General features: G+C 44.4%; 1 protein-coding gene across 1 annotated transcript; it reads left to right on the top strand.

The window, feature by feature from the left end:
- On the top strand, positions 1-24118 carry il17rd (interleukin 17 receptor D). The gene is made up of 16 exons (XM_061070005.1): positions 1-120; positions 9613-9667; positions 14276-14398; positions 17823-17941; positions 18928-19048; positions 19336-19380; positions 19492-19643; positions 19751-19816; positions 19910-19964; positions 20089-20199; positions 20560-20744; positions 20835-20950; positions 21692-21943; positions 22086-22634; positions 23444-23718; positions 23946-24118. Exons 1-16 carry the CDS (start codon positions 1-3, stop codon positions 24116-24118), a joined length of 2517 nt encoding a protein of 838 aa, XP_060925988.1.
- The last annotated feature ends 1259 nt before the right edge of the window (positions 24119-25377 follow it).

The raw sequence follows: 25377 nt of genomic DNA, 5'->3' as shown, positions 1-25377 counted from the left end.
ATGGCGGCTCCTCGCACTTTCTTCATCTCCCTCTCCACCTTCTTTCTGCTTTTATATGTTCCTGGTGGATCTACGACCTCAGGAACCAGGAACCCGAACCAGGAGAAATGTGGCTTCAAGGTAGAAAACTCTAAACTTTACTTCCATCGTGTAGATGTAACGACACGAAGCCTGAAGCTGATCCTGGGTCGATCGTCTCTAAAACTCTCCAGGCTCCTGCTGCTCGGTGCTTTCTGCTGGTTTCACTTCAGTTGTACTGGTGATAAACTGGTGTGTGACTGTTGGGTTTAGTTTCATCTTCAGTTTGTTAGTTTAATCTTCAGTTTGTTATTTTAATCCTAACTTCTCTGTGTGGATCGTCCCTCTCGACACCTTCCTTACCTGCGCGGAGCTGCAGCTCACGTTTTACGCACGGACCAGACTGCAACTTTAAAAAAGTTATATTTTCTAACTTTGAAGACGTTTTAAAAAGCAACTTTTCATCTGTTTTTATTACAGCAAGTGTTTTCCTTAGATGTGGCTCATGGTGCAGGATTTATATCCAATAAAATCTCACCTTTTAGAACCATTACTTTCTGAACAGACAGTTAAAAGGTAAAGTACAAACTAAACTTAACGAACATTTGAATGATATGTATCAGATCTATGCAGATTTTTAAAGACGACTTCCTAAGCTCAATGATTGTGTTTTTGAAAACATCACAATGATATAAACTGAAATGTAATGATTCAAGGAGAGATAAATTGCATAAATACACTAAGAGATATGATATAATATCTTTATATACAATTACAATAACAAACTTCATGTAGCCCAAAGAGAACCAGAAAATCAATGGTTAGAAATACACAGATTCCATTTTATTCCATGTTAATTTTGAGAGGTGAATTACAGTTTGTTAATGAGATGACCTGCATTGTGTGTGTGTAGATAAAAACAGGAATATATCTATAGAAAAATGTCAGAAGATATCTCACAAATTCTAAAGCAAATGAAAACAAATTGCTGGATCCTCCTCCTGATCCGGATCGGCTCAAAGAACGTCCTGGCTTCTCCCCTGACCCAAATCACATCAGTCCACCAAGCTGCATGGAAATCCGTTCTGTAGTTTGTGTGTAATCTTGTTTAAAAACCAATCCAGCTACACACAGGCCGAGGGGAAGCCTCCCTGTCGGAGGTAACGATCCGACCCGCCACCTCCACATTGTTCTGTGTCACAACCTCACAGCAGCTTTTTGTTCCTGAACATGAATGAAGCAGCTTTTGATCTGTGCTGCACTTTGAAGAGGCTTCGGAACTCACAGCTTCTCAGTGGGTTTCATCCCCGGTGGCTCCTGGGTCCACATCATGGTCCACATCCCAGCTTCAGACCAGGCCACATGAATGTTTGTTGTTTGTGCAGTTCTGCATCCATGTTGTCTCTCGTCATTGGTACAAATGGAGTTTGAGAAAGATTTCTGTGACGTCCCCAAAGATCATAGTGTTTCTACGAGTTTCTGCTGCTCAGAGTTTGAAAATACCGACACAATTAATCTGTTGGTCAATTAATGGTCAAAATAATGACAGACAAACCTTTAGAGATTGATGTGAAAACTGTGTGTGTGTGTGTGTGTTAGTGTGTGTGTGTGTGTGTGTGTGACAGATGTGTTTGCAAAGTTTGTGATTTTATATTCTTTTTCAAGTTTGAGTCATGGAAAGTAGAATTATCTGATCGTGTGTGTGTGTGTGTGTGTGTGTGTGTGTGTGTGTGTGTGTGTGTGTGTGTGTGTGTGCACGTGTGTGTGTTATCCTAGTTTCCTCTCCCTGGCTTTGAAGTGTTTTCTACAGGAAGCTTCACACTGTTTACTCTGAAGAAACATTCCTTCCTGCGACCCTCCTCTTCCACCACCCCCCTACCACACGCACACAACCACACACACACACACACACCTCCCCCTCTCTCTCCCTGCTTCCCCTCTCTTTTCAGAAACGCACACTTCAAAGGCGGCTTGACGGGGGGTGCAAGGACTTGCTATTCTACAGGTGTGAAGTTATTAGAGCTGTGTGTGCGTGTGTGTGTGTGTCACATAAATGCTTTGCCAGTTCCCCATGTGTGCGTCTACTTGAAAGGTCGGGTCAGGTATGTTCCACTGAGATAATGAGTTAATTACCTGGTTATTCCATTGGCTATTTTGATCGACAATTAATCAATTAAGTCTTTTGTTCTAAACATTCTTTGGCTCGAGGACGATTAAACATTTGTCTCTGTTATAACAGGGATCAGGATCAATAAAGTGTTGTTCTATCTATTGTGGTTTTTGTCAGGACGGCAGAGTTCACAGGTTAGCAACAACGTCCTGGTTTGGCCGTGGCTTTGACTTTAAATTCCCCATATGTGTGAATGGTTGTCTCTGACATGTTGGTCCGATGTGCTGGTGACACATGTCGCCTCTCGCACCGTGTCACCTGGGATCGGCTGACATTGGCTGGAAGGTAACATCAGTAATGAGGAAGCTTGGCCTCTGGCAGCCCAGGTGGAGATGTGTGGTGTGTGTTAGAAGAAGCATTGAGATGTTGCCTGGAGCCGGGATGAGGATCTGGCTTCAGAGGTCTGGTAACCTCACTTCCATCTAACTCAACACCCCCGGAGTTCTTTCATTTTCAAACCTGTAGCCTTCAGATCAAACCGATGCTGCACTCGAGTCACTTGATCACTTTATCAGACTTCACCGAGTTCCCTCTGGAGCCACTAGGGGCTCTTTCCACTCCTCTGCACAGAGTTCTCTTCCACACCTGAAAGCAGACCTTCGTGTGGAGAACATGTGGAATTCCCCTTCCAGTGTCAAGATGGACAAACAATCAGGTTTCTTCAGAGTCACTGAAGCACTTAAAGGAAACTTTCTTCTTCACTGGATGTTTCAGGCCGAGGCAGGAGGCCGACCGATGATTGAGATGCTTCTCTCTCTCTCTCTCTGGTTCAACACATCTGTTGAAGTCATCACATCGGTCTCAGCGGAGGAAGACTCACCAGGAAATCATTCAGCTTCCTCCTCTCTCTCTGTTCCGCTCTCTTTTCTTCATCCTTCTTTCTCTCTCCCCCTCCCCTCGCTTTTCAACGCAGGTTTCCACTGAGTAACCATGTCACGTATCCCATCATCCTCTGGGGGTCCGATGTGTTTTTGGCATCAGGAGGCCTCGGAGGGCGTCACGGCTGGGTGGGCGTCCGATGTGAAACACGTGTGGTTTTCTGGTTTTCTGGGGACTGGATCAGGCGGAGGATGAAGGGTCGATGCTTGACCTTCACCTCCTCCATAAAAAAACGAAATATCTCTTCATCCTCTCCGGTTTTTCTTGGGAATGAGATTCTCGGCTCAGCACCAAAAATGAGGAAACTGATTTTTCCATTAATGGACAGACTGAGAATGTGTCAGGCAGAGAACTTGGAGACGTACAGAAGATACTATTAGCTCCCCAGAAGAGAAGCTATGTATTGGTCGCTCCCCCTGGTGGCTGGCTGGAGTATAGGTCACAAATCCCAACTAAACAGTCAAATTGCATGTTTTAAAAATTTGGTAAAACGTTGACATCGGATCCTGACTCGCGATTGGTCGAGCGTGTGAATACAGCGGCTCCGCTACTGCGTTGAACTCTGGTTACGGATGATGTCACCAGTGCAAGTTGGCAGCAGCCATGACCGGGATGTTTTGGCTTCATTTCTGTACACTGGGAGGAAGTGTATGTAATTATGTAATATGCAAATCACACTTCCTGTGATTTGCATATTAAGTTTTGAACGGGCTGGTATTTCTGTCACGTTGCACAGAACAGGTGCGTGTGTGTGTGTGTGTGTGTGTGTGTGTGTGTGTGTGTGTGTGTGTGTGTGTGTGTGTGTGTGTGTGTGTGTGTGTGTGTGTGTGTGTGTGTGTGTGTGTGTGTGTGTGTGTGTGTGTGTGTGTGTGTGTGTGTGTGTGTGTGTGTGTGTGTGTGTGTGTGTGTGTGTGTGTGTGTGTGTGTGCGTGCGTGCGTGCGTGTGTGTGAGTCTGATATGTTGACGCGCCTACGTGTTGCAACACATCCACCTGAACAGTCAAATTCTTAAAATTGGCTTTGAATATGTGGTGAGGTTGAGAAACTCAGTTCCTGATTTAATTCATACTTTTGCTAGATTATTATTTTATTCAGATAAAGCTCCTGAACATCTGCTCAGATTCAGAAAACATTAAACATTTGACAGCCTCTTCTCTGGTAAATAAAAACATTTATTGTCTAAGGTATTAAATCAGCTTTTAGTCTATTTGTTTGCAATGTTTATTATTTCCATGCCATCTTCAGGTCAAAATCAAGATACAGAACCATTTGAATGAATGCATTTCTGTCCTAAAACCTCATTTATAAATTGTGAAAGCAATATAGCTACGATTGAAAAAGAAAAGTTAATAAATGAAATAAATAAAATCAGAATATAAGATAATACATCATGATCAAGATTAAATCAGATCATAACTAAAGAAGAACTATTTCTTTTCCACTCTTGGATCATTTATTCTTTAAAAAGCTGATTTGTGAAACATGGTGTTTATTAGGATTCAGGATTTTAGCAGCAGTTTATAAATCAACATTTAATTCAAGTTGTGTGAAGTTGGAGTTAGAGCTTCAGTGCTTCATATCTTTACTCTTTGCTTGGCCGAGCCGATTCTCGGAGCTGGATGAAGGGGAGCGGGTTTCTCGTCCGGGCAGTCGAGCTCTTTTCAGTTTGTGTCCAGGGGTCCGAGACCCTCACACGGTGCACATGTTCAGTGTCGTCAGGTTCTGTCCTTTCAGAGGAAGTCACAGTTTGTCCTCGTCCTCTCGGTGAAGAGGAGTGGGAGAGAGTCTTTTAAAAGACAAACTGTCACAGCAGGAGTTGGGTGGCTCTTCCTGGGTGAGGGGGAGGAGGAGGAGGAGGGGGAGGAGCTGGGATGAAGAGGAGTGGTGTGGGGGGTCATTCAGGAGCAGTCATGCACGAGGAGGAAGCTGCAGGTTTTGTTCCTGTGGTGGGAAATCTCTGGTTGGCTGCTCCCGAACATGCACACACACACACACAAACACACACAAACACACACACACACACACATTGTTATATTTTTGTATTTCTTCAACCATGATTTCTTTTTATATCATATCACTATGTTCGTTTTAATAGAACAGGAACTGATAATGTTCGAGGGGAGGAAGGTTTGAATTTGAGACTTGAGACCACGTTTGTCTGAATTATCCAGAGAATCATTTTGTGAGAGAACTGGTGAAAACTCTGGAAAACTGGACGTCTCATATCCGCTGTTGGACGATTGGTCGTCTCAGGCTCACATGTTGAAAAGCTCTTCTCTGTGTGTCATCACCGTGTCTGTTTTTACCATCAGCACCTGATGATTTATGGATCTGTAGCACACGGGGACGAAGCTTACCTCCATTTCCTGTCCACACTGGAACCGCAAAACAGTAAAGAGAAGACTACTGCTCTTCCGGTTTAATGTTTATGATTCTATTAGGCAGTTGAAGTTTTTGACAAAGCTGTGTTTTTACTCAGTTAGGTCTCGTGTCACCTTCTCGTCTTATCTTTTAAATCATAATTATTAATTAATTAAAAAGGTTAAAAACGATGGATATGTCAACACTCGCACTCAAACTAAAATCCATTTTAAAAGCCAATGCAATCCTTTCATGTAGTTTTATGGGAGCTGGCTTCACTCTTGCGAATATGTAAATCCACAGAAGGAGGTAATTTAGGCCGTAACAGTGTTTGTCTGGTTTTACTTGTTCTTCCCGAGAGAAGCTCTGCTGTGCTTCTTTGTATTCATTTACTTTGTTCTTACTCTCTGTATGCATTGTATAAACCTATGACCTATATTCACTGTATATACACTGTATTTGTCAGAATGGTTTAACAGCATAATGGATATACAGTATATTGTTTTAGAAATTAACTAAAAACAGGAAAATCTCCAGAAAATGGTCAATTGCCAATTCTACAGATTCTACCCAGAGGTAATTCCCCTAAACAGCTCTAGTGTTGCACTGGGAAGTTAATGCTCCTTAAAATCACACACGTACTGTAGATGTCCGGTGCAGCCATGTTGTCCCATATGGTAGTGTTTGTCTGTGTGTGTTTGTGTGTTGGTGTGTGTGTGTGTGTGTTTGTAAGAGACAGGAAGACATTAGGGGAACAGAGCAGAGTTTTGAGCCCTGAGGCCTTTGCAGGAACAAGACCCTCATCAAGCGAACACACAACCACACAGTGTTGTGTGTTCGCTTCTTTGTGCCGTTCTACGAAGTTCTCTTGTTTTAGCCTTAAAACTATACAGATTGTGTTGCTGCAGCTGTAATGTGTGCGACCGGTCACAGCCACACACAGGCTGCTACTTTTCTTTAATAGAGAAAATGGTAGAGAGAGATTTACACACATGCTCTTCCTCTGGAGAAAATACAGAAGAGCTGCAGAGTTCGATCTGAAAGCAGCTTTAGTGACAGACGGGTGCAGCAGCCAATCATTGGGTTCAGACTGAAAAGTTGTGTTGTTTAGTCCCTTGAGTGCAACCGACAATTTAATTTATTCATGGCTTTTGTAACGTGAAGAGAAACTCAACTAATAAGAAAGCGTTTTAGAAACAAATGATCAACCCTAAGACTTCACTCTTAGACGTTCCGTAGCAGAAACAACAGAAGTAGACACATTTTTTATATTTAAGACAATACTCTGAGACTTTCTGATGAAACAATAAGTTCAGATTATGAATCTCGACAGATGCTCATTCTCTACAGACAGAGTAATGGAGCTCATGACCCGGCTCTGGTCCTGGTTCACCGAGCAGAACTCTCCTCATTGTTTGCAGCTCGGCTCACGAGAGTCTGTTGATTAGAGGTCAACAGGGAGTGTGTCCCCTGTTCTCCGTCCCACATCTGGAACTGCTCTGTCGGCCCCAAACAAGACCAGGCAGAGGACCAGTCTGCTACATGAACCCTGAGAGCTGTAATTGAAGGAGTTCCTGTTTAATCAGATTCCTCCTTCTCCTCTTCCCTCCTTCCTTTTTCTCGTTCTTCCTTCCCACCTTCCTTCCCTGCAGGCCGGCTGATTACGTCTCCCGTCCTCCTCCCTTCTCTGGCGTACTTTCCTTCCTCCTTGCATCCTCCTCTCCCTCGCTCTTTTTCCTGTGATTTCCTCTGGCGCTGTGATTAATTACTGTTGATGTTCAGCTAACTGAGCTGGCCTGATTACAGCAGGAGCTGATTGTGTGTGTGTGTCTGGTGTGTGTGTGTGTCTTGTGTGTGTCTGCGTGGGGGGGTTTTCCGAGGGGAATTCTGCTCTTTTCATGCTTAAACTTCTTGTGTTTTTATATTATGATTCTAAATGTTTGTTTTTAAAAAGTGAAGCTCTGAGTCGAACCTGCAGCATTTCTCTCTCTGGAACTGTTTGACCTCCAACAGCTGCTCCTCCGTTCTTTTTTTTATTACGAATAATGAACGGTTCTTTTATTATCTTAGTTTTTTTTTTTATCTTCTTTTCTTTTGAGTTGTTTGATGATGTGACTCAGTTTGCTCTGGCCCCAGGGTGTGTGTCTGTGTGTGTGTGTGTGTGTGTGTGTGTCTGGGGTGTGGGTGGAGGGACTATAATGATTATTACTAGTGAGAAACACCTGGCCACAGGAAGGAAGACAAGTATTTAGCTCTGTCTTTATAATTGTAGGAATTGTCAGTTGTAAAGAGTGAAGGTTTCTCTCATAGTTTTCAATTCTGAGCTATTGAAAACTCCCGTGTCTGACGCAGTGAGATAGTGTAGGATGGTTTCTGTCGGCACTTTGTCGGCCTGGTGGTCGGTAACAGCCTCCGTTGTGTTGGAATGTACAGATGTGAACTGACAACAGCATGTGTGGAGAAAAATGCCGAGCTCTCATTAGTTAGAATGACGGCACTGTAGTGATGCAGCTCGGGTTCAGACACAAAGGATTCCAACAAACAAAGTGTCGTGCACAACACAAAGGGGAACATGGGTCGGCTCTGGAAGCAGCGGCCAATCAGATACAAGCATGAGCTTTTCAACGTGAACAACATATTTCAGCTTATAACCTGGTGACGGTCGTTTGATGCAACGATTGTCTCGTTTATTTAACAATTCATAAATCAGTTGATGGATAAAATACAAAAACTTACTCCAGGGGCTTTACAGTAAATCCCTCTATCAGAGATACTTGTGTTCCTGTTTTTTCCTTTTCAGTTTTGCGTCAATTGAAAATTAAAGTGTTGGATCCCAGATACTTTTCTCCCACATTCCAAGAACCAGCGTTTCTCGGGGCTTGGTACTTTCTCCCCAGTGCCACCAGTCAGGAAGTCTGCTTTTTTTTTGTGATTTTTTTAATTAGCCTCCCATTTCATGCTGCCAGCAGGACATGTGTGGTCACAGCAGCATGTAAACCTGGAAGGGTCAAAGGTCGGCAGCCGAAACTAAATCTATAATTAATAGCGACAGGATAAACGTGTGTGTGTGTGTGTGTGTGTGTGTTTCTGTCTTTCTAAGGACATTTCCCTCTGTCCTCACTTCTTCAAAGGGCTGTTTGAAGCTTTACTTCTGGTTTATGGTCGATGCAAGTGTTCGTTTTAAGGGCCGGGGGACGGAGTGTGTCAATGAAGGTCTTCACGAGGATATAATTACAAACGTATGTGTGTGGATGGGCTGTTGAGGTACATTGGCTGCTAACAAGCATGGCACACCTTCAGTAACACACACACAGACACACACACACGCACACAGTAGGGGGTCTGTCTGATTGATTTCAGGTGTGTCTGACACCTCTGTAACAACTTCAAGTGTGTGTTTGTGCGTGTGTGTGTGTGTGTGTTGCACATGAAAACAAGGTCAAACCTATAAAACCGCCCTGCTCTGCTGAAACAAACCTTATGAGAATCAGCGTCTGTGTCCTGGGACGCAGAGAGGGGGATTCTGGGTAACTGTAGCTCGGGGGGGGGGGGGTGCAGTGATGTTCACACACGTCCTCTTATCTCAGTGCTCATCATGCGCTGCTGCATCTGCTGCCCTTTGTGTTGGATGGAGCTGCTGGGTGGAGTTCCAGGTCTGACACCAGCCGCTGGAGCCGGGTGTCGTGTTACAGTCAATCAGAATCAGAATCAGAATTCTTTTATTTGCCAGGTATGTTTGCACATATAGGAAATTGACTTGGTGTCGTTGGTGCACTGAACATAAAAACAACAATATAAGAAAAACAACAATATATAAGAAATAGAATAAAATAAAATAGAATAAAAGTCCCGAAGCAGCAGGAACTCAAAGTGACATTTTCAAGTTACTGCTTTTATTACATATGTCCATTTGTCAGGACCATAGACCGTAAATACAGATGGACATCGCGTCTACACCATCGTCCCCTTTCCCAAGAATGAAGCCAAAACCTCCTGGATTCGAGCGCCGCCATCTTGCGCTGGTGACGTCATTTGGAACCTGAGTTTATCAGAAACATCCCTTTAATCCATGTGATTAAAACACAGAGCCCACAAAGTGTTTTAACAATGTTAGGTCTCTGATTAAACTAACAAACCTCAAGGTCTTTTCTTTAATGTCATGTGATCTTCTCTCTCTCTCTCAGGTGCAGTCGGGAGCAGATGGAAGTCGCAGGTTGGCCGTCACCTTCAGAGCTGAGAGTGAGTTTCAACAGTTTCTATGGTTTTACGTTGGAATCCAGTCGCCCTTTGGTATTAAATCATATGACGATACTGTTTCTACATTGAACTTATCTTCAGTGTCGTTGGGAATTGTGAGTCGATCCCTGTTCATGTGCAACATTTAGGTGATACAGCGTCAGAACATTTTCATTGCTAATTTCTGATCAGACCCCCAACATACCCAGGATGGAAATCCTCATCACATCCTGCACCTCCTCCTCCTCCTCCTCCTCCTCCTCCACCATCTTCCTCCTCTTTTGTTCTTTATTCTGTAAAAGTCAAGTTCCTGAGCCGTGGCCGATCCCTCCCTCCTGCCTTTGTCCGTGACCATGAGCGAGAAGCACGTTCCTTTGTTTGTGTGTGTGTGTGTGTGTGTGTGTGTGTGTGTGTGTGTGCGTGTGTGTGTGTCCCAGTTTTCAAGCAGTCCTCATATTAAACTATATACATAGCTTTGGTCCTATAAGTGAAGAAACTTTTTTTTTTAAATCAGAAAACACTCAACCAATAAAAAGCCATAATAACCAACAGCTTCTTTTGTTTAACATGAATGTTACGTCCATGAATGTGTTGGTTATAATTCCATCAACAAAACATTTGCCAGTTAGTTACTCATTTAGTCTCTGAAATATGAAAAATGCAAACTCTCTGAATAACAAGGGGTCGTGTCTCCGGTCTCTTTCGGACCAGAGGCGCTCACGTGTCTGTCATGTTTTATAAACAGAGCTAGAAAACAATATTTCTTGAGTAACTTTGATTGAAAAATGACAGGATGAATCAATTCAGATGACTTCCTTGTTTTTCTGTGACTAATTGTTGAGCGAGGGTTTAATCTTTTCATCGATCACTTTGAAGGAAAGCAAATCATTTCATTTCCAAAAATGTGAAACTGCTCCTTTAGATACAAATTAAAAAACAGCGGCCGTGACTCCCTTTCTCTCCTAAAGTGATTCATTTTCATTGAATCTGATTTTAATACATATTATGTCACCGATGATGTGGAGGTCAGGGGTCAGAAGGTCATGTGACTGAAACGATGATGGTTCCTCTTTAAGAACTGAGGAAATAGAAAAAGATTTTAGACCCGCAAGGTTTAAGCCAAAGTAAAGCACGGAGGTGTTTTAGCATGACAATCGGAATCAGGCTCATTGTGTGTGTGTACTGAGGTGTGTGTGTGTGTGTGTGTGTCTGTGTGTGTGTTGAGGGTGTGACACACCTCACTGCCTCCTTTCCTGTGAACCTCCAGCTGGAGGAGGATGAGAGGATGAAGGAGGAGGAGCCTCTGAGTTTCCTTCTTCGGACTCGGACTGTGGTTGCAGTGATGTAATGGAGAATATAAAGCAGGGTGACCTTTGACCTGCAGTTGGTCACATGCGTAGAGATCAGAAAATCTTCACACACATAAGACTGGAGACAGAGTATTTTTTATAGCCCAAAAAAATCCAACATTTAGACCAGGGGTTTTCAACTGGTTTTGTCCCAGGGACCACCATTGTGACTAGAAAGTAATCCGCGGCCCACTGATGTGCCTACGCGTGTGCCTAAGGAAGTTTTAACATTTGGTTTTCCAAGTTGGTTTTATTTGAAAACCTCAAACAAATCTATAAAAATCTGTGAAAAAACAACAAAAACGGTTGATTTTCAGTGCTTCAGAATTTAAAACAAAATTGAAATGCAGTTTGTAGTTGTACTGCATCAGAACCAGATGTATATCAATATATAACGTTCATGACTTAAATGTACAGACATGTAGGCGACATGTTGAGAGAATGTTAAAGTAACGGTGATCAATAACAATCAACATAAACTGGGGCTACAACTGAAGAGGGAAGATGACAAAGTAATGCAGAATATGTCACAAATGATAATCATACAATATCACACAAACAATTGAGGCCTACTCAAGTTTAACCTCATGATCACCAGCACCTTTATATTATTTGTAGGGCTGGGCAAGTTAACTCGTTTCAATGGAGTTAACTTGAGTTAACTCAAGTGATGAGTTAACTCGATTAATTATTTTATCTCGCATTCACTCAGGTTTGATTATTTATTGTTTTATTGTGAAAGTCAGGCTTTTTTTGTGAAAGTCTGTTGCTGACTGCTGCAGAACAGGAAAAAAGAAAATAATTGGCAGATAAACAATCGAGTTAACTCATCACTTGAGTTAACACGATTAAAACGAGTTAACTTGCCCAGCCCTATATTTTAGACATATTTTTCTTATTTCAGATATTTTTCACGATATTCAAGAGTAATCTGGAAATGTGTCCAAATATCGAAGCGAATTTTGCGGACCCCCTGCAATGCCGTCGCGGACCACCAGGGGGCCGCGGACCCCCGGTTGAAAACCCCTGATATAGACCAAAACTATCCAGTGACTGATCTTAATAACTAATATCCATTGTTGTACAGGAACTTTGAGCCATAGTGACATGTTCCCTCATTTCCATCAACAGACACACACTGTTGTGGTTAAATACCAAATACACCTAATATATATATCGAGAATATATTGATTATTAGCCGACTATTATTATTAACAGATTTTCACCCAACTTGTTGAACAGATGGGACACGGACCAAGACAGAACCTGTGAAATTCTGGCATATTTAGGGGACTTCTATCTTTCTATGAAGCTGTTTTCTGATATGAACTCAGTCAGAAACCGACTCGGACTTTCTCATTCCCACCTACAGCTCCTGTGTGAGTTTGGTGCTTGTCTGAAAAAGCAATTTGTTGCAGCTGAATTGAAGTTAAGGGGACTGTTGGGCCTTGGTTGACATTCAGAGTTTAGAGTTAGATCCAGGCAGTGTATAATGTCAACTGTGTCTCTTTACTGAATTAGAGACAAGTTGCCAAGTGTGCGTTCATTCATTTGTTCTCAGAGGAAAGTGATGCCAGTAAAAAGCAGCAGAGTTGCATTGTTAGATTTTTGACACAGGAGAGAAGAAGACTTTCTTTGTCTTCCTCGGTCTTTACTTTGTCCTCATCTCTCGGGAGCTTTGGAAAAGAGGCAGAGGAAGAGGAGGAGGAAGAAGGTTGTGTGAAAGCTCCAACCTCCTTTTTCTGCTTCTTTAAATGGAAGGAGATGGTTCTCTCCTCTTCATCCAGCTGTGAACTTCTCCTCTTATCTCCTCTTTCATCCTCCTCCTCTTCCTCCTCTCATTTGTCGTACAAAGAAGCTCTGAGGTCAAAGAGGATTGACGGAGGAAGAGGAGTAACAATTAAGCTGCGACCTTTCCTTCCTCCTTACATCCTATAGAGGAGCTTTATGATGGCCGAGGAGGAGGAAGAGGAGCGACCAGCTGTGACCTTCTCCTTGAGCCCTGAACATGACCCGGCTCTGAAGAGGAAGAGGAGGCCAGAGGAAAAGGAGCATTGACCTTGTGTATCCCAATGACCTTTTAACCTCATCTCTATCACCTCCATCCTTCTTTAAGCTCCCCTCCTCTTCCTCCGCCTCAGTCCTCTCCGTCTATACGCAGCAGTAGGAAGGAGGAGCAGTCAGTCGTGTCTGAGCTCACGCCCCTTTTCCTTTCTGCGTCCTAAGTCCATCTTTTCTCCTCCGGTCCCTCCCGGTTCATGGCTGGCTGCTCTTCTTCCTCCTCCTCTTCCTCCGTCCGCCCAACTTCGTCTTTCACAAGAGAAATCAGGAGCAGGAGGAGGAGGAGGAGGAGGAGGTGTCAGAGTACACATGGTGAAGGTGTGGTTTTTTAAAAGTGTGAATGACAGTTCAGTGCAGGTGACTCCTGAGTTTCCTGTTTAATCAGCGGTGTCCTGTTCTCACATATGTCACATGACCTTATATTTGTCTTTATCTGAACCTTTTTTTTTTTTTTCAGTCCGAAAAGAAAAGATTAAATCCTATTCTTTATTTTTTGCTGATAATTTCTTTGATAAATGCTTTAGTCAATGAACAAAAATGTGTCCAAGTTGAAAGTTTATGTTATAACATGTCTTGTTTTTGTTTGATTTAAAGTCCTAAAACCCCAAATAACCAAATATTCTGTTTACAATCATATCAAATTAAGGAAAGGTAGAAATTCTTCTTTTTTTAATGGTTGAGAAATGACTGAAATTACTAATCAATTATCGTTCTATCAGAAAACACCTTGAGGGTAAATGTAAAATTAACTTTCACTACAGGATATAAACTCCACCCTTCACTAACTTATTTAAAAGATTTAGGTGCTGCATCGAAGAACAAACCATTGAACCACAGTGCATGATGCAGAGAAGAAGAATAAAAGTTATTATTGTTTAGACGAGTTTAAAAATGGTCTCATCCGTGTCCCGGCTCTGAAACGTCTAATGGGCTCAGACAGAACAAAACTGAGGAAGTTGTCGAGTCCAAATTGTAAAACAGAAAAAGTTCCTAGTTTGTCTCCCGAGCTCCGAGGTTTCTGAAACGAATCCAACACGAGCGTCTCCACACGAACACGTTGACACAATGAGAGAAATGAACAGAAAGATGCTGATGGAAACACGTGTCGAGCAGGTTTTAAGTGTTGAAATATATATATAATGGTACTTTGTCACATGCACTGTGGTTATTAATCTCTCGTTCTCTGTCTCTCGCCCGGCAGACTGTTCAATAAACTACCCGCTGGGGAAACATGTCATCCACGAGGTCGCCAACGTCTCCTTCAGCCACCTGTCCTGTGAAGACCAGGCCGCTGTGGTGGTCCACTGGTCCCCAAGTCCACTAGGTAACTTACCTGTCTGTGTACCTGTCTGTGTACCTGTCTGTCGCCCTGTCTGTCTCCCTGTCTGTCTCCCTGTCTGTCTCCCTGTCTGTCGCCCTGTCTGTCGCCCTGTCTGTCTCCCTGTCTGTCTCCCTGTCTGTGTACCTGTCTGTGTACCTGTCTGTCTCCCTGTCTGTCGCCCTGTCTGTCGCTCTGTCTGTGTACCTGTCTGTCCCCCTGTCTGTCCCCCTGTCTGTCCCCCTGTCTGTCTCCCTGTCTGTCTCCCTGTCTGTGTACCTGTCTGTCCCCCTGTCTGTCGCCCTGTCTGTCCCCCTGTCTGTCCCCCTGTCTGTCCCCCTGTCTGTCTCCCTGTCTGTCGCCCTGTCTGTGTACCTGTCTGTCTCCCTGTCTGTCGCCCTGTCTGTCTCCCTGTTTGTCCCCCTGTCTGTCCCCCTCTCTGTCGCCCTGTCTGTGTACCTATATGTCTCCCTGTTTGTCCCCCTGTCTGTCCCCCTCTCTGTCGCCCTGTCTGTGTACCTGTCTGTCTCCCTGTCTGTGTCCCTGTCTGTCCCCCTGTCTGTCCCCCTGTCTGTCTCCCTGTCTGTCTCCCTGTCTGTCTCCCTGTCTGTCGCCCTGTCTGTCGCCCTGTCTGTGTACCTGCCTGTGTACCTGTCTGTCTCCCTGTCTGTCTCCCTGTCTGTCTCCCTGTCTGTCTCCCTGTCTGTCTCCCTGTCTGTCGCTCTGTCTGTGTACCTGTCTGTGTACCTGTCTGTCTCCCTGTCTGTCTCACTGTCTGTCTCCCTGTCTGTCTCCCTGTCTGTCTCCCTGTCTGTGTACCTGTCTGTCTCCCTGTCTGTCTCCCTGTCTGTCTCCCTGTCTGTCTCCCTGTCTGTCCCCCTGTCTGTCTCCCTGTCTGTCTCCCTGTCTGTCCCCCTGTCTGTCTCCCTGTCTGTCTCCCTGTCTGTCGCCCTGTCTGTGTACCTGTCTGTGTACCGGTCTGTCTCCCTGTCTGTCTCCCTGTCTGTCTCCCTGTCTGTGTCCCTGTCTGTGTCCCTGTCTGTGTACCTGTCTGTCTCCCTGTCTGTCCCCCTGTCTGTCCCCCTGTCTGTCGCCCTGTCTGTGTCCATGTCTGTGTACCTGTCTGTCGCCCTGTCTGTCTCCCTGTCTGTCTCCCTGTCTGTCTCCCTGTCTGCCTCCCTGTCTGTCTCCCTGTCTGTCCCCCTGTCTGTCGCTCTGTCTGTGTACCTGTCTGTCTCCCTGTCTGTCTCCCTGTCTGTCTCCCTGTCTGTCTCCCTGTCTGTCTCCCTGTCTGTGTACCTGTCTGTCGCCCTGTCTGTGTACCTGTCTGTTTCCCTGTCTGTCTCCCTGTCTGTCCCACTCTGTGTCCCTCGTCACTCTGCTCACAGGGTTCTATAGAGAGAAAGTTGTAGAGAGGGAAGAGGAAAAGTGAGGGAGGAGGAACAGGAAAGGAAAACCTTCAAAGTGCTCAAATCTGTAAGATTAGCCGGCTGTGTGTGTGTGTGTGTGTGTGTGTGTGTGTGTGTGTGTGTGTGTGTGTGTGTGTGTGTGTGTGTGTGTGTGTGTGTGTGTGAGTGTGTGTGTGTGTATGTGTGTGTGTGTGTGTGTGTGTGTGTGTGTGTGTGTGTGTGTGTGTGTGTGTGTGTGAGTGTGTGTGTGTGTATGTGTGTGTGTCCCTTTGATCAGCCTGAGAAAGAGGATCACATCACACACAACAATACCACGATTTGACCGTGAAGGAATGTGTGTTGGTGCATGTGCTCGGTGTAAGGTGAACCTCCCTCTCTCTCTCTCTCGCTCTCTCTCTCTCCCTCTCTCTCTCTCTCTTTAGCTGTGACAATACACTCTGTTGTTTTCTCACTGACACAGAAAAGTTCCAGGTCTCGTGTGAACAGCTTCTGCTCAGTGTCACTGCTGGAAGTTTAAAAACAAACTGGGAAAGTTTTTACTTTATAAGAGTAAACCCCGCCTCCTCCATTTTAGTGGATGGGACATTGACTTAACTAAGAAGTCGAAGTATCAGGGACGTTTGCTTCATCCATCTTCTTTTACAGTCTATTATTGATCAAGTGTTGTCCCTGATCTGTAAATACAGCAAATACTTTATTTATACATAACGTTTCTAGTCTTATCGTCCACAGAGCTCAACATTTACATGAAGATTTGATGCTTTTCATGGTTTTATATCACTATTTGCACTTTTATGCGACGGGGAATCACTAGGACCTTGTGATTTATCCTCTGGAACATCAGATGTCACAGCAGTCCATCCAAGGGTTGTTAAGATGTTTTAGCTCAGTAAAAAAGTTCCCTGTGCTTTTGAACTTTAGTGTGTATCGAAGTGGAGGATCTGCTCTTCTTCACCTGTGGCTCATAAAGACTTTGAATCAGGGCCGGAAGATTGAGATCTCAGCACTGAAGAGAAGGGAAAACATATAAAAACCTGAGCAGCAACCTGGCGTCACTGCAGCTGCTGCTAACATGCAAAACATCCGAGAGAGAGAGAGGGAGGGAGGGAGAGAGAGAGAGAGGGAGCGAGCGAGCGAGCGAGCAGAAGAACAGGTTTTTCTGTCTTGAGGCAGATTCCTGAATTATCTCTCTCTGTCTCTCTCTCTCTGTATTTCTCTTCCTCCCTCTGTCCCTCTCTCTCTGTATTTCTCTCTCTCTCTCTCCCTCCATCCGTCTCTCTCTCTCTCTCTCTCTCTCTCTATCTCTTCCTCTCTCTCCAACTATCTATGTTTACCCCTAATAGAAAAAACATGTCCTGTGGATACAAAGGTGTAATTACAAGACAGACGTGTCTTTGAGGATCAGAGAGGATGAGGGTGGGGGAGGCGAAGAGGAGAGGAGACAAAGGAAAGAAATAGTTGACACGAGGTGAGGAAAGGAAATGAGAGGTGACGAGGAGTAGGGGAAAGGGAGCGAGGAGAGGGGAAGAAATCGATCAGAGGAAGAGAATTAAATAAGAAGAGGAGGCGAGGAGAGGTAGTTTAGTGAGGAGGGAACGAAAGGAAAGAAAGAGATGAGATAGGAAGAGGAAAGGGAACAAAAAGAGGGAAGGGAAAGGAGAAAGGAAGGCAGGGAGGGAAGGGAAGAAGGAGACGAAATGAGGACAGGTCGTTTTGTGATGAAAGGGATGAAAGAAAACGAGAGAGGAGAAACAAGGGAAGGAAAAACAACAGAGGAAGGAAGGAAGGAAAGAGAGCAAGGAAGATCACAAGCAGGCAGAGGAGGCATTAGGGGAGGACAGGAAAAAATAAGTGATTTAGTAAAGTAGATAAATGGAGGCGATAAGGAATGGAGGAAAGAGCCTGTGGAAGTCGGTCAGCGTTCTTGTTTTGTAGTTCCAGCCCCTTGCCAGTGGAGGGCGCTGCAGGCCCCCCCGGTGTCCCTGTGTCGGAGGCTGAACTTTGTGTCTCTGTCTCTTCAGGGATCGAACACATTAAAGGCTTCAGAGTTTATCTGGAGGACAAGAATCCAGAAGGGAAACAGTGTCAACATCTCATCCTCAAAGATCCACGACAACTCAACTTCTCTCACAAGAGCACGGTGAGAAAAAAACACCCGACTTCTCACAGAATGATTCACGGATAGGGTTGCAAAGGGGTGGAAAGTTTCCGGTAAATTTCCGGAAACTTTCCATGGGAAGTTTAGCTCAGGAATTTGGGGAATTTTGAAAAAAAAAAAAAATACGCAAATTAAACGCTGAGCAATAAAAACATCATTCAAAACTCTATTTTAAAGGTGTATAGAATGCAGCACACGCTGTACTTTGAGTTTCAACCCTCCACTGTGCATTCTTCCATCACATGCACAGATAACTCCCAGCATGCTTCACTCTACAGCAGGGCTACTGAGGCCTGCTGTAGTGTGCAGGTCTAGTCAGGTAAGTTTCGATGATATTACTGGGAAAATATATTAGCATGCTGATTGAGGATTGTTCATCTGTTCATCTAGCCTATTTCCATTCGTTTATCCATCAATTGTAAAATATGTTTACAGACGATTCCAATTGTTTGGCTAACTATTTATATCTCTGGCATTGCATTAGCGTTTTTTTACAAACTTTTTTCTCATCTTATTCTACAGAACAATGCCACGTGCACTATCTCATGTGTGGAGGCATTTCACCCCATCCAATGTAGAAGGAAAGGCTGTGTACATTTGCAAATACTGTGCAAAGACCTATGTTAAGAATGACACAACGATGCAGAAGCGTATAGTCAAGTGCCCAAAGTTTCCTCAGGGCTCAAATCAGCCTATGACACAACAAAATGTTTATATTTATGTCTGTATATGACAAGGTAAATACAGTTATTTTAAATTACCCACAACATTTCCAGTTTATTCCCGTTAATTCCCGTATATTCCCGTTAATTCCCATGGAAAGTTTCCCACTTTGAATATTCCCGGAATTTTGCAACCCTATTCACGGATGAATTAAATCCGACTTCTAATTTACTTTATTAAGCGGGTGCAATATAGATAAAGCTTGTTTTCTCGTTCACTGATAATTTATTTCCATCCTCCTCCAGAAGCTGAGCAGTCAGCCGTTCAGCGGTTTGACTTTCGACACCGACTACATGGTTCGTGTTGTTCCTTTCCCGACTCTGATGAACGAGAGCTTCTTCCCTCCATCCTTCCTCAGGACCAACTGTGAGTTTAGCTCCGCCCAGATCCGGACCAGATCAAGTCCTTTGCAGATTCATTGATTTATCACGTGATGATCACAGACCAGCAGTGAGAGAGAATTGAGATATACAAAATAAGGATGGCCCAGATTATGTCGAGTTTAGTTTAACTTTGTGAAATTACTGGACGCATCAATAATCTGATATTCTAATCATCATTCACTGACTGGTCACTAACTCACAATAGAGGCTAAACTAGTTTTTCTCTGTTAACTTATATCTAAGACGACTGTTTGTGTTTGTGTGTCACAGCGTGTGAAGTCCTCCTGGGATCAGACAACTTAGTTTGCAAACCATGTAAGTCCCTCAGTGTCGCCATGACAACCACAACCACATGTAGACAAAGGAAGTGCCGGTTTTCGTTGTGTTGATCGGAGATTGAACGTGTGTGTCTGCTCGTCTGTGCAGTCTGGAAGCCGAAGACCCTGAACGTGTCCCAGCTGGGCGCCAACCTGCACGTGGCGTTCGACCAGGCTCCGCCCTCCTTCGGCTTCCACTTCTACAACCTGTACTACAAGCTGAGGCACGACGGGCCTTTCAAACTGCAGCGCTGCAAACCAGTGAGGCCACATTTACACCCGGACGTTAAAATATGTGATTGATGAAGTATAATACTCTCCCTGTCAAGTTTCCCAGAGTCTAAGTGCTGAGTGTTAACTCTGTGCAGGACGTGAACCAGCTCAGAACTACATGCATCCTCCAGAACGTCACTCCAGGAACCTACACTGTAGAGGTCAGTGAACGCAGCACAGCACGGAACTCTGATTTATTTCCTCTGTTCCTCCCTCTCATTTTGGTTTATTGACTTTTTGTCTTCTCCTGTCAGCTGAGAGACGACGGGAACACGACCAGGAGACAGACGCAGTACTACGTCAGCCAGGGTGAGACACACACGCTACACAGAATGTTTACCTTCTCCACTTTCAGCGTGTTCACGTTCCTACTTTTGCTTTAAACAACTGAATTCTATTGTCTCATGCCGGGTGTGTGTGTTTCGTCCTCCAGTCCACTCCGCCTGGGCGGGGCCTATCCGTGCCATGGCCATCACGGTGCCTCTGGTCCTAATGTCCGCCTTCGCCACTCTCTTCACTGTCATGTGTCGCAAGAAACAGCAGGGTGAGAAAAGGGTTAGGGTGTCGCTTATATATACACTCAATTATCTTCTGATTATTGGCTTTTATGTTATTTATTGCTTTGATATGCGTTAGTCTCTAAGGCTGAATTGGTTTTAATAGATTTGTAGCATCATATGGAGATTGGCTTAATTGATTGATTGAAAGACGGAAATGATTATTTTCCCTATTTTCTGACATCATATTGACCAGATGATTCATCAGTGAAATAATATACAGATTAATAGATAATGAGAATTCTTGGTTACAGTCTTAAGTCACTGACGCTGCGTTATTTGAGCGTGTTAACAGACCTCACAGTTCTCTGATGAGTCCGTCTCATCGTTTCATCTTCTTCTCTCAGAAAACATCTACAGCCAGCTGGACGAGGAGAGCAGCGAGTCCTCCAATCAGAGCGCAGCGTTGAACCCGGAGCGGCCGTGGCCTCGACCCAAAGTCTTCATCTGCTACTCCAACAGAGACTGTCCCAAGCACACCAGCGTCATCCAGAGCTTCGCCTACTTCCTGCAGGACTTCTGCAACTGTGAGGTGAGATGAAGCTCGACCCCCTGACACCAGACTGGAAGCTAAAGTTAGAATGGTTCCCAGTTTGACTGCTGGTGGCTCCCCTGTGTTCAGGTTGTGTTGGACCTGTGGGAACATCTGGAGATGTGTAAGGAGGGTCAGATGTCGTGGCTCAGCCGCCAGCTGGACGACGCCAACTACATCATCACCGTCTGCTCCAAAGGACTCCGGTACGCCACTCTGTCCACTAGATGGTGCTAGATTAATGATTTACTGCTTTATAATCAATATCCACTATAATCTATTAAAATTTCAATGAGACATTAGATACTCAGCAGCTTCTCTCACTAAAAGATAAAGTATAAGTTTATATTTGGAGGCGTCACACCTATCGCTATTGCTTGATCACATGTCCTCAGCTCCTCCCCTTGTTAAAAAACCATACTTCATTCTGTCCATCCATTGTTACCTTCCCTTTTCCCTCCTTTATTCTTTCCTTGTTTTTTCTCTTGCTTTGTCCCATTTCTCCCTTTCTTATTTTTATTTGAGTTAACTCTCTGTGTGTTCAAGAACTCAAACGTCAGAGACAGTTGCTCAAACTTTCCAGGAAATGTCAAAACAAAATCTGGAAAATTCTCAGCTAGCAAGTTGTGTTGTTAACACTTCTAAAATAACTATGGACACAAACGTGTAAAAAAACAAAAATACACAAATCTCAGGTCTCTAAACTGGCGATCTCCTGCTACGTTCTTGTTTTTAGTTTTTTTCAATTTTCTGGATATTATCTAGAGTGAATGTCTGAAAACCATTTAATAAAGCCCGTTCCAAATATTAAAAAAGGAATGAACAGATTCCACAGATCATTAACCTTTCTCCAGAAACATTGAACCGTCCCTCCTCCCTCACACTCCTCCTTCTTTCCCTTCTTCTGCTTCTGTCTGATTCCAACCCGCTCTGTTCTCTTCCTGCAGCTACTATGTGGAGAAGAAGAGTCGCCGAGGGAAGACGCCAGTCAGTCGCCGTAGCAACAGTAGCAGCAGCGCCCCGATCTGTGGATCTGGCAGTGACCTGTTCACGGTGGGCGTGGCCATGGTCGCTGAGAAGCTGCGCATGGCGAAGCAGAGTGAAGGCGGGGGGGCTCAGGAGCTGAACCGCTACATGGCGGTCTACTTCGACTACTCCACGGAAAACGACATCCCCACCATGTTGAGTTTGGCTCCCAGGTAAATACAGACCTGTGGACAGAGTGACATAATATAAACATACAGCTAAAATCCATTGATGGTTTTGTTGATGCAGATCTTTAAGATTATTCTACGCTCAGTCTCCAGATGCAGTGATACTTCCTGTTTGCTGTTCCTCTAGATTCAAGCTGATGGACCAGCTGCCTCAGCTCTTCAGCCGCCTCCACTCCAGTCAGTCCAGCCTGAGCGACCGCGAGCAGCAGCCGCTCAACGTCTCCAGGAGGAACTACTTCAGGAGCAAGTCCGGCCGCTCGCTCTACGTCTCCATCTGCAACATGCACCAGCACATCAGCCAGAACCCCGACTGGTTCGAGAAGCAGCTGGCTCCAGCCGTCGCCTCCTCGGCCTCCTCCAAACATTCTCCTCTCCCCACCGTCCCGGGGTCCAGTCCTCCGGAGACTCCCTGCGCCTCCTCCTCCTCCTCGCCGCCGCCCGAGCGGAGGTTTGACTCCGGTTTGGTTCTGAATGAGGTGGCGGTGAGGACGCCGCCGCTGGAGGGCAGGAACGGAGTCCCGAAAAGGAACATGCTCCTGCTGGCTCCTGGCTCCAGTCCCAGTCTCAACCTCAGCTCCAATCCCAGTCCTAGTCCTGGTCTTTGCCCCAGTCCTGGAGTCTGTCCCAGTCCAGGTCTGCCACACTGCTCTGGTTCCCTGCGTGGACCCACTTCAAGGTAAAGAAAAGACAAATACCTCCTTTGAGCTTTAGGGGTTAAGTTCTCAGGGACACATTTTGGAAGTTTTCAGTTTTTCTCAAACGAAACTTGAGGCAGTTCTCACATGTGTCTGTTCAGCAGGTTGACTCAGGATTTTAAAACTGGAATGATGGAGACAGTAATGTTTGGCTAGGTTTAAAAAAGAAACAGCACCCCAAGGTTCTGCAGTTGCATCTGGGGACTTAAATATGTACATTTGTTTTTTTTTCTTTTAGAAGAAAAAACACAAAAAAAGAGATAGCAGGCAACTTGGAGTAAATTTTACCCATCTTGGTTTCAGGCAAAAAAAAAAAATCATATAAAATCTGAAGGTCAGAAATTAGGAAAGCCCTTAAGACCTGTAAAAAGTAACTGAGTGGAACATGAAAAGTCCTCTTTTTGTTTTAGATCATACACTGCGTTTGGTCAGTATTTTTGAGTTAAGAAACCCCTCTAGTCTACTGTACAATAAACATTGTGTGTAACGTCCACACAATAGTTTCTCACTTTCACTGCAGTTTAGCATCACATGTGAAGAATGCAACCAGAGATTCTGCATTCACTGCAGTGGAGCGTCCAGGTGATGGGTGGAGCAGCAGGCAGGACACAACACATAACTTCACAAAGTATTTTTCTTTACAGAACATCACCAAAAAGTCCAGAATCTCCTCTTTCCAAATTGACGACTTATCACCTTCATCCTGAGATACTCGTGTTCTCTTTGTGTTTCTCACTTTTCACACTGTTCTTACAACTGTTAAACAACTGCTGCTCTTCCTCTCCTTCAGGTCCAGCTCTGGAGTGTCTGGACTTTCCCCTGAAGAATCCTCCTCCACCTCCTCCTCTGCTCCATCCATCCTGCAGGAGGGGCTGTTTCCTGGCTCCACCCAGGAAGAAGAAGGCCACCCCAGCCCTCCGGAGCTCCCCCCTCCTCGGGATTCCGGCATCTACGACTCGTCGGTCCCTTCGTCGGAGCTGTCCATTCCCCTGATGGAGGGACTGTCACATGACCAGGCCGACTCCTCCTCCGTAGCCGACAGTGAATCCTCCTCTTCGGGCCTGGGTAAGGCCGGCGGCCATGACTTTGTAGAAACTCACTACATTCAAAACATCATTATTAGGGCCCTGACTTGTTTCTATAGTTTTAATCATTGGTTTTGATGATTAAACTGAAAAATGTCAAATGTTGTCTCTGTCTATCAGGCTCTAATCATCATATACATTTGTTTTGTATTCATTCGATTTGAGTTTGTTTCCCGTCATGTGGGTAAAACACTGTTTGTCTTCCAGGGGACGAGGAGCCGTCTGTCCTCACGTCGCTCCACTGCAGCTCGGCCACAGTGTGTAAAGCGGAGCTGCACCACCACCACCACCTGGAGCACAGTGAGGGACTCGCTCCGGTGCACCACCACCACCACCACCTGGAGCACAGTGAGGGACTCGCTCCTGTGGCCTCACTGTAGGAGGACGACTCCCGGCCAATCACAAGAGGACCAAAAGAAAACTGTGTTGGTCTCAGACTTGAACCCTTTCACCTAAGTGCTGTCATCTGATCGTCATGGAAACAAAAACTGGAATAATTTAAAGGGCATTTGGAGTTTCTCCTGTTCTTTCATCGTAGGAAACTGTCCCATTATAAAACACTTGGTTTCTAAAACATTTGTCTGTGGTAACTATGTCAACTCCGCACTAGACCCTGGCAACCATGGTAACCAGTGAGTTTTTATTTTAAACTTGTCCTTGGGTATTATGGTAACCACTGCAATCTGCAAAACTGGACCATGGTGACCACTGCATGTAGAAGACCAGTCCACAGCCTCTATGGTGAGCTGCTTGTTCTGCACCGTTGGCTCCAGAGTTCTACAACATCATCGCGCCACAACACTGATATCGTTGGTTTCTATGACGATTCCAGAACCCCAGTGATAACAGAGGTACATATTCTTCAATGAATGCTGTCACATGTAATGTACCTTTTTATTTTAGTGTGGTCAATATAAGTCACAGAGTGGAATTCAGTTTGCAATAGAACATTTTATCAATAATCATATTATGAATACTGAGTTTTTCCTCTAATATGTTTTAACAACATTCTTTTTTTTTTTATGTTTTAAACACAGAAATTGTCAGAAGAAATTTGATCAATCAAATCTGCAAAAAACTGCTAACATGACAAAACACATTTTATTTCTCAAAGTCAGATGCACCTCAAACTCCTTTGGCAAGTGGAGCCTCTCCTACAACATTATATATATGAGTACTGTGGTTACTAATTGTAAAGTATTGCATTTATATATCTGTACGTCTTTAAGCTTTCTAATCGTTTTCTAGCATTGCTGCAGGGACCAGACAGAACCAACAAGGCTTTATAAAACCAAACCACTGTAAAAACAACATTCCTGCCAGAACGAGACAGAAATAATCTAGTTTTAAATCAAAACTTTGAGATAATACGTCAGAATTTTGATTTTAAAAAGGTACAAAGTTATTCGGCAGTGTTTTTTGATTAACCATGAAGATTCTTATTTAATGATTCCTAACTTTTCATGTAACTTATCATCTGTCCCATCAACATGTTTCTGTCCTGATCAGCAGTCGTTAACTTCTCTCATCTGGAGTCAAAGTTTCATAAAGTATTTCTGTTCCTGGACACAAACATTCCCGTTGCTGCTGAAAAACAAAGCGTCTGGTTCATCAGCAACTCTTGTTTTATTCTCATGGA

The sequence above is a fragment of the Limanda limanda genome, chromosome 4 (genome assembly GCF_963576545.1).
Source record: "Limanda limanda chromosome 4, fLimLim1.1, whole genome shotgun sequence".
Lineage (NCBI taxonomy): Eukaryota > Metazoa > Chordata > Actinopteri > Pleuronectiformes > Pleuronectidae > Limanda > Limanda limanda.
Note: the sequence above shows the minus strand (reverse complement) of the source record. Positions and strands in the feature narration are given on the sequence as shown.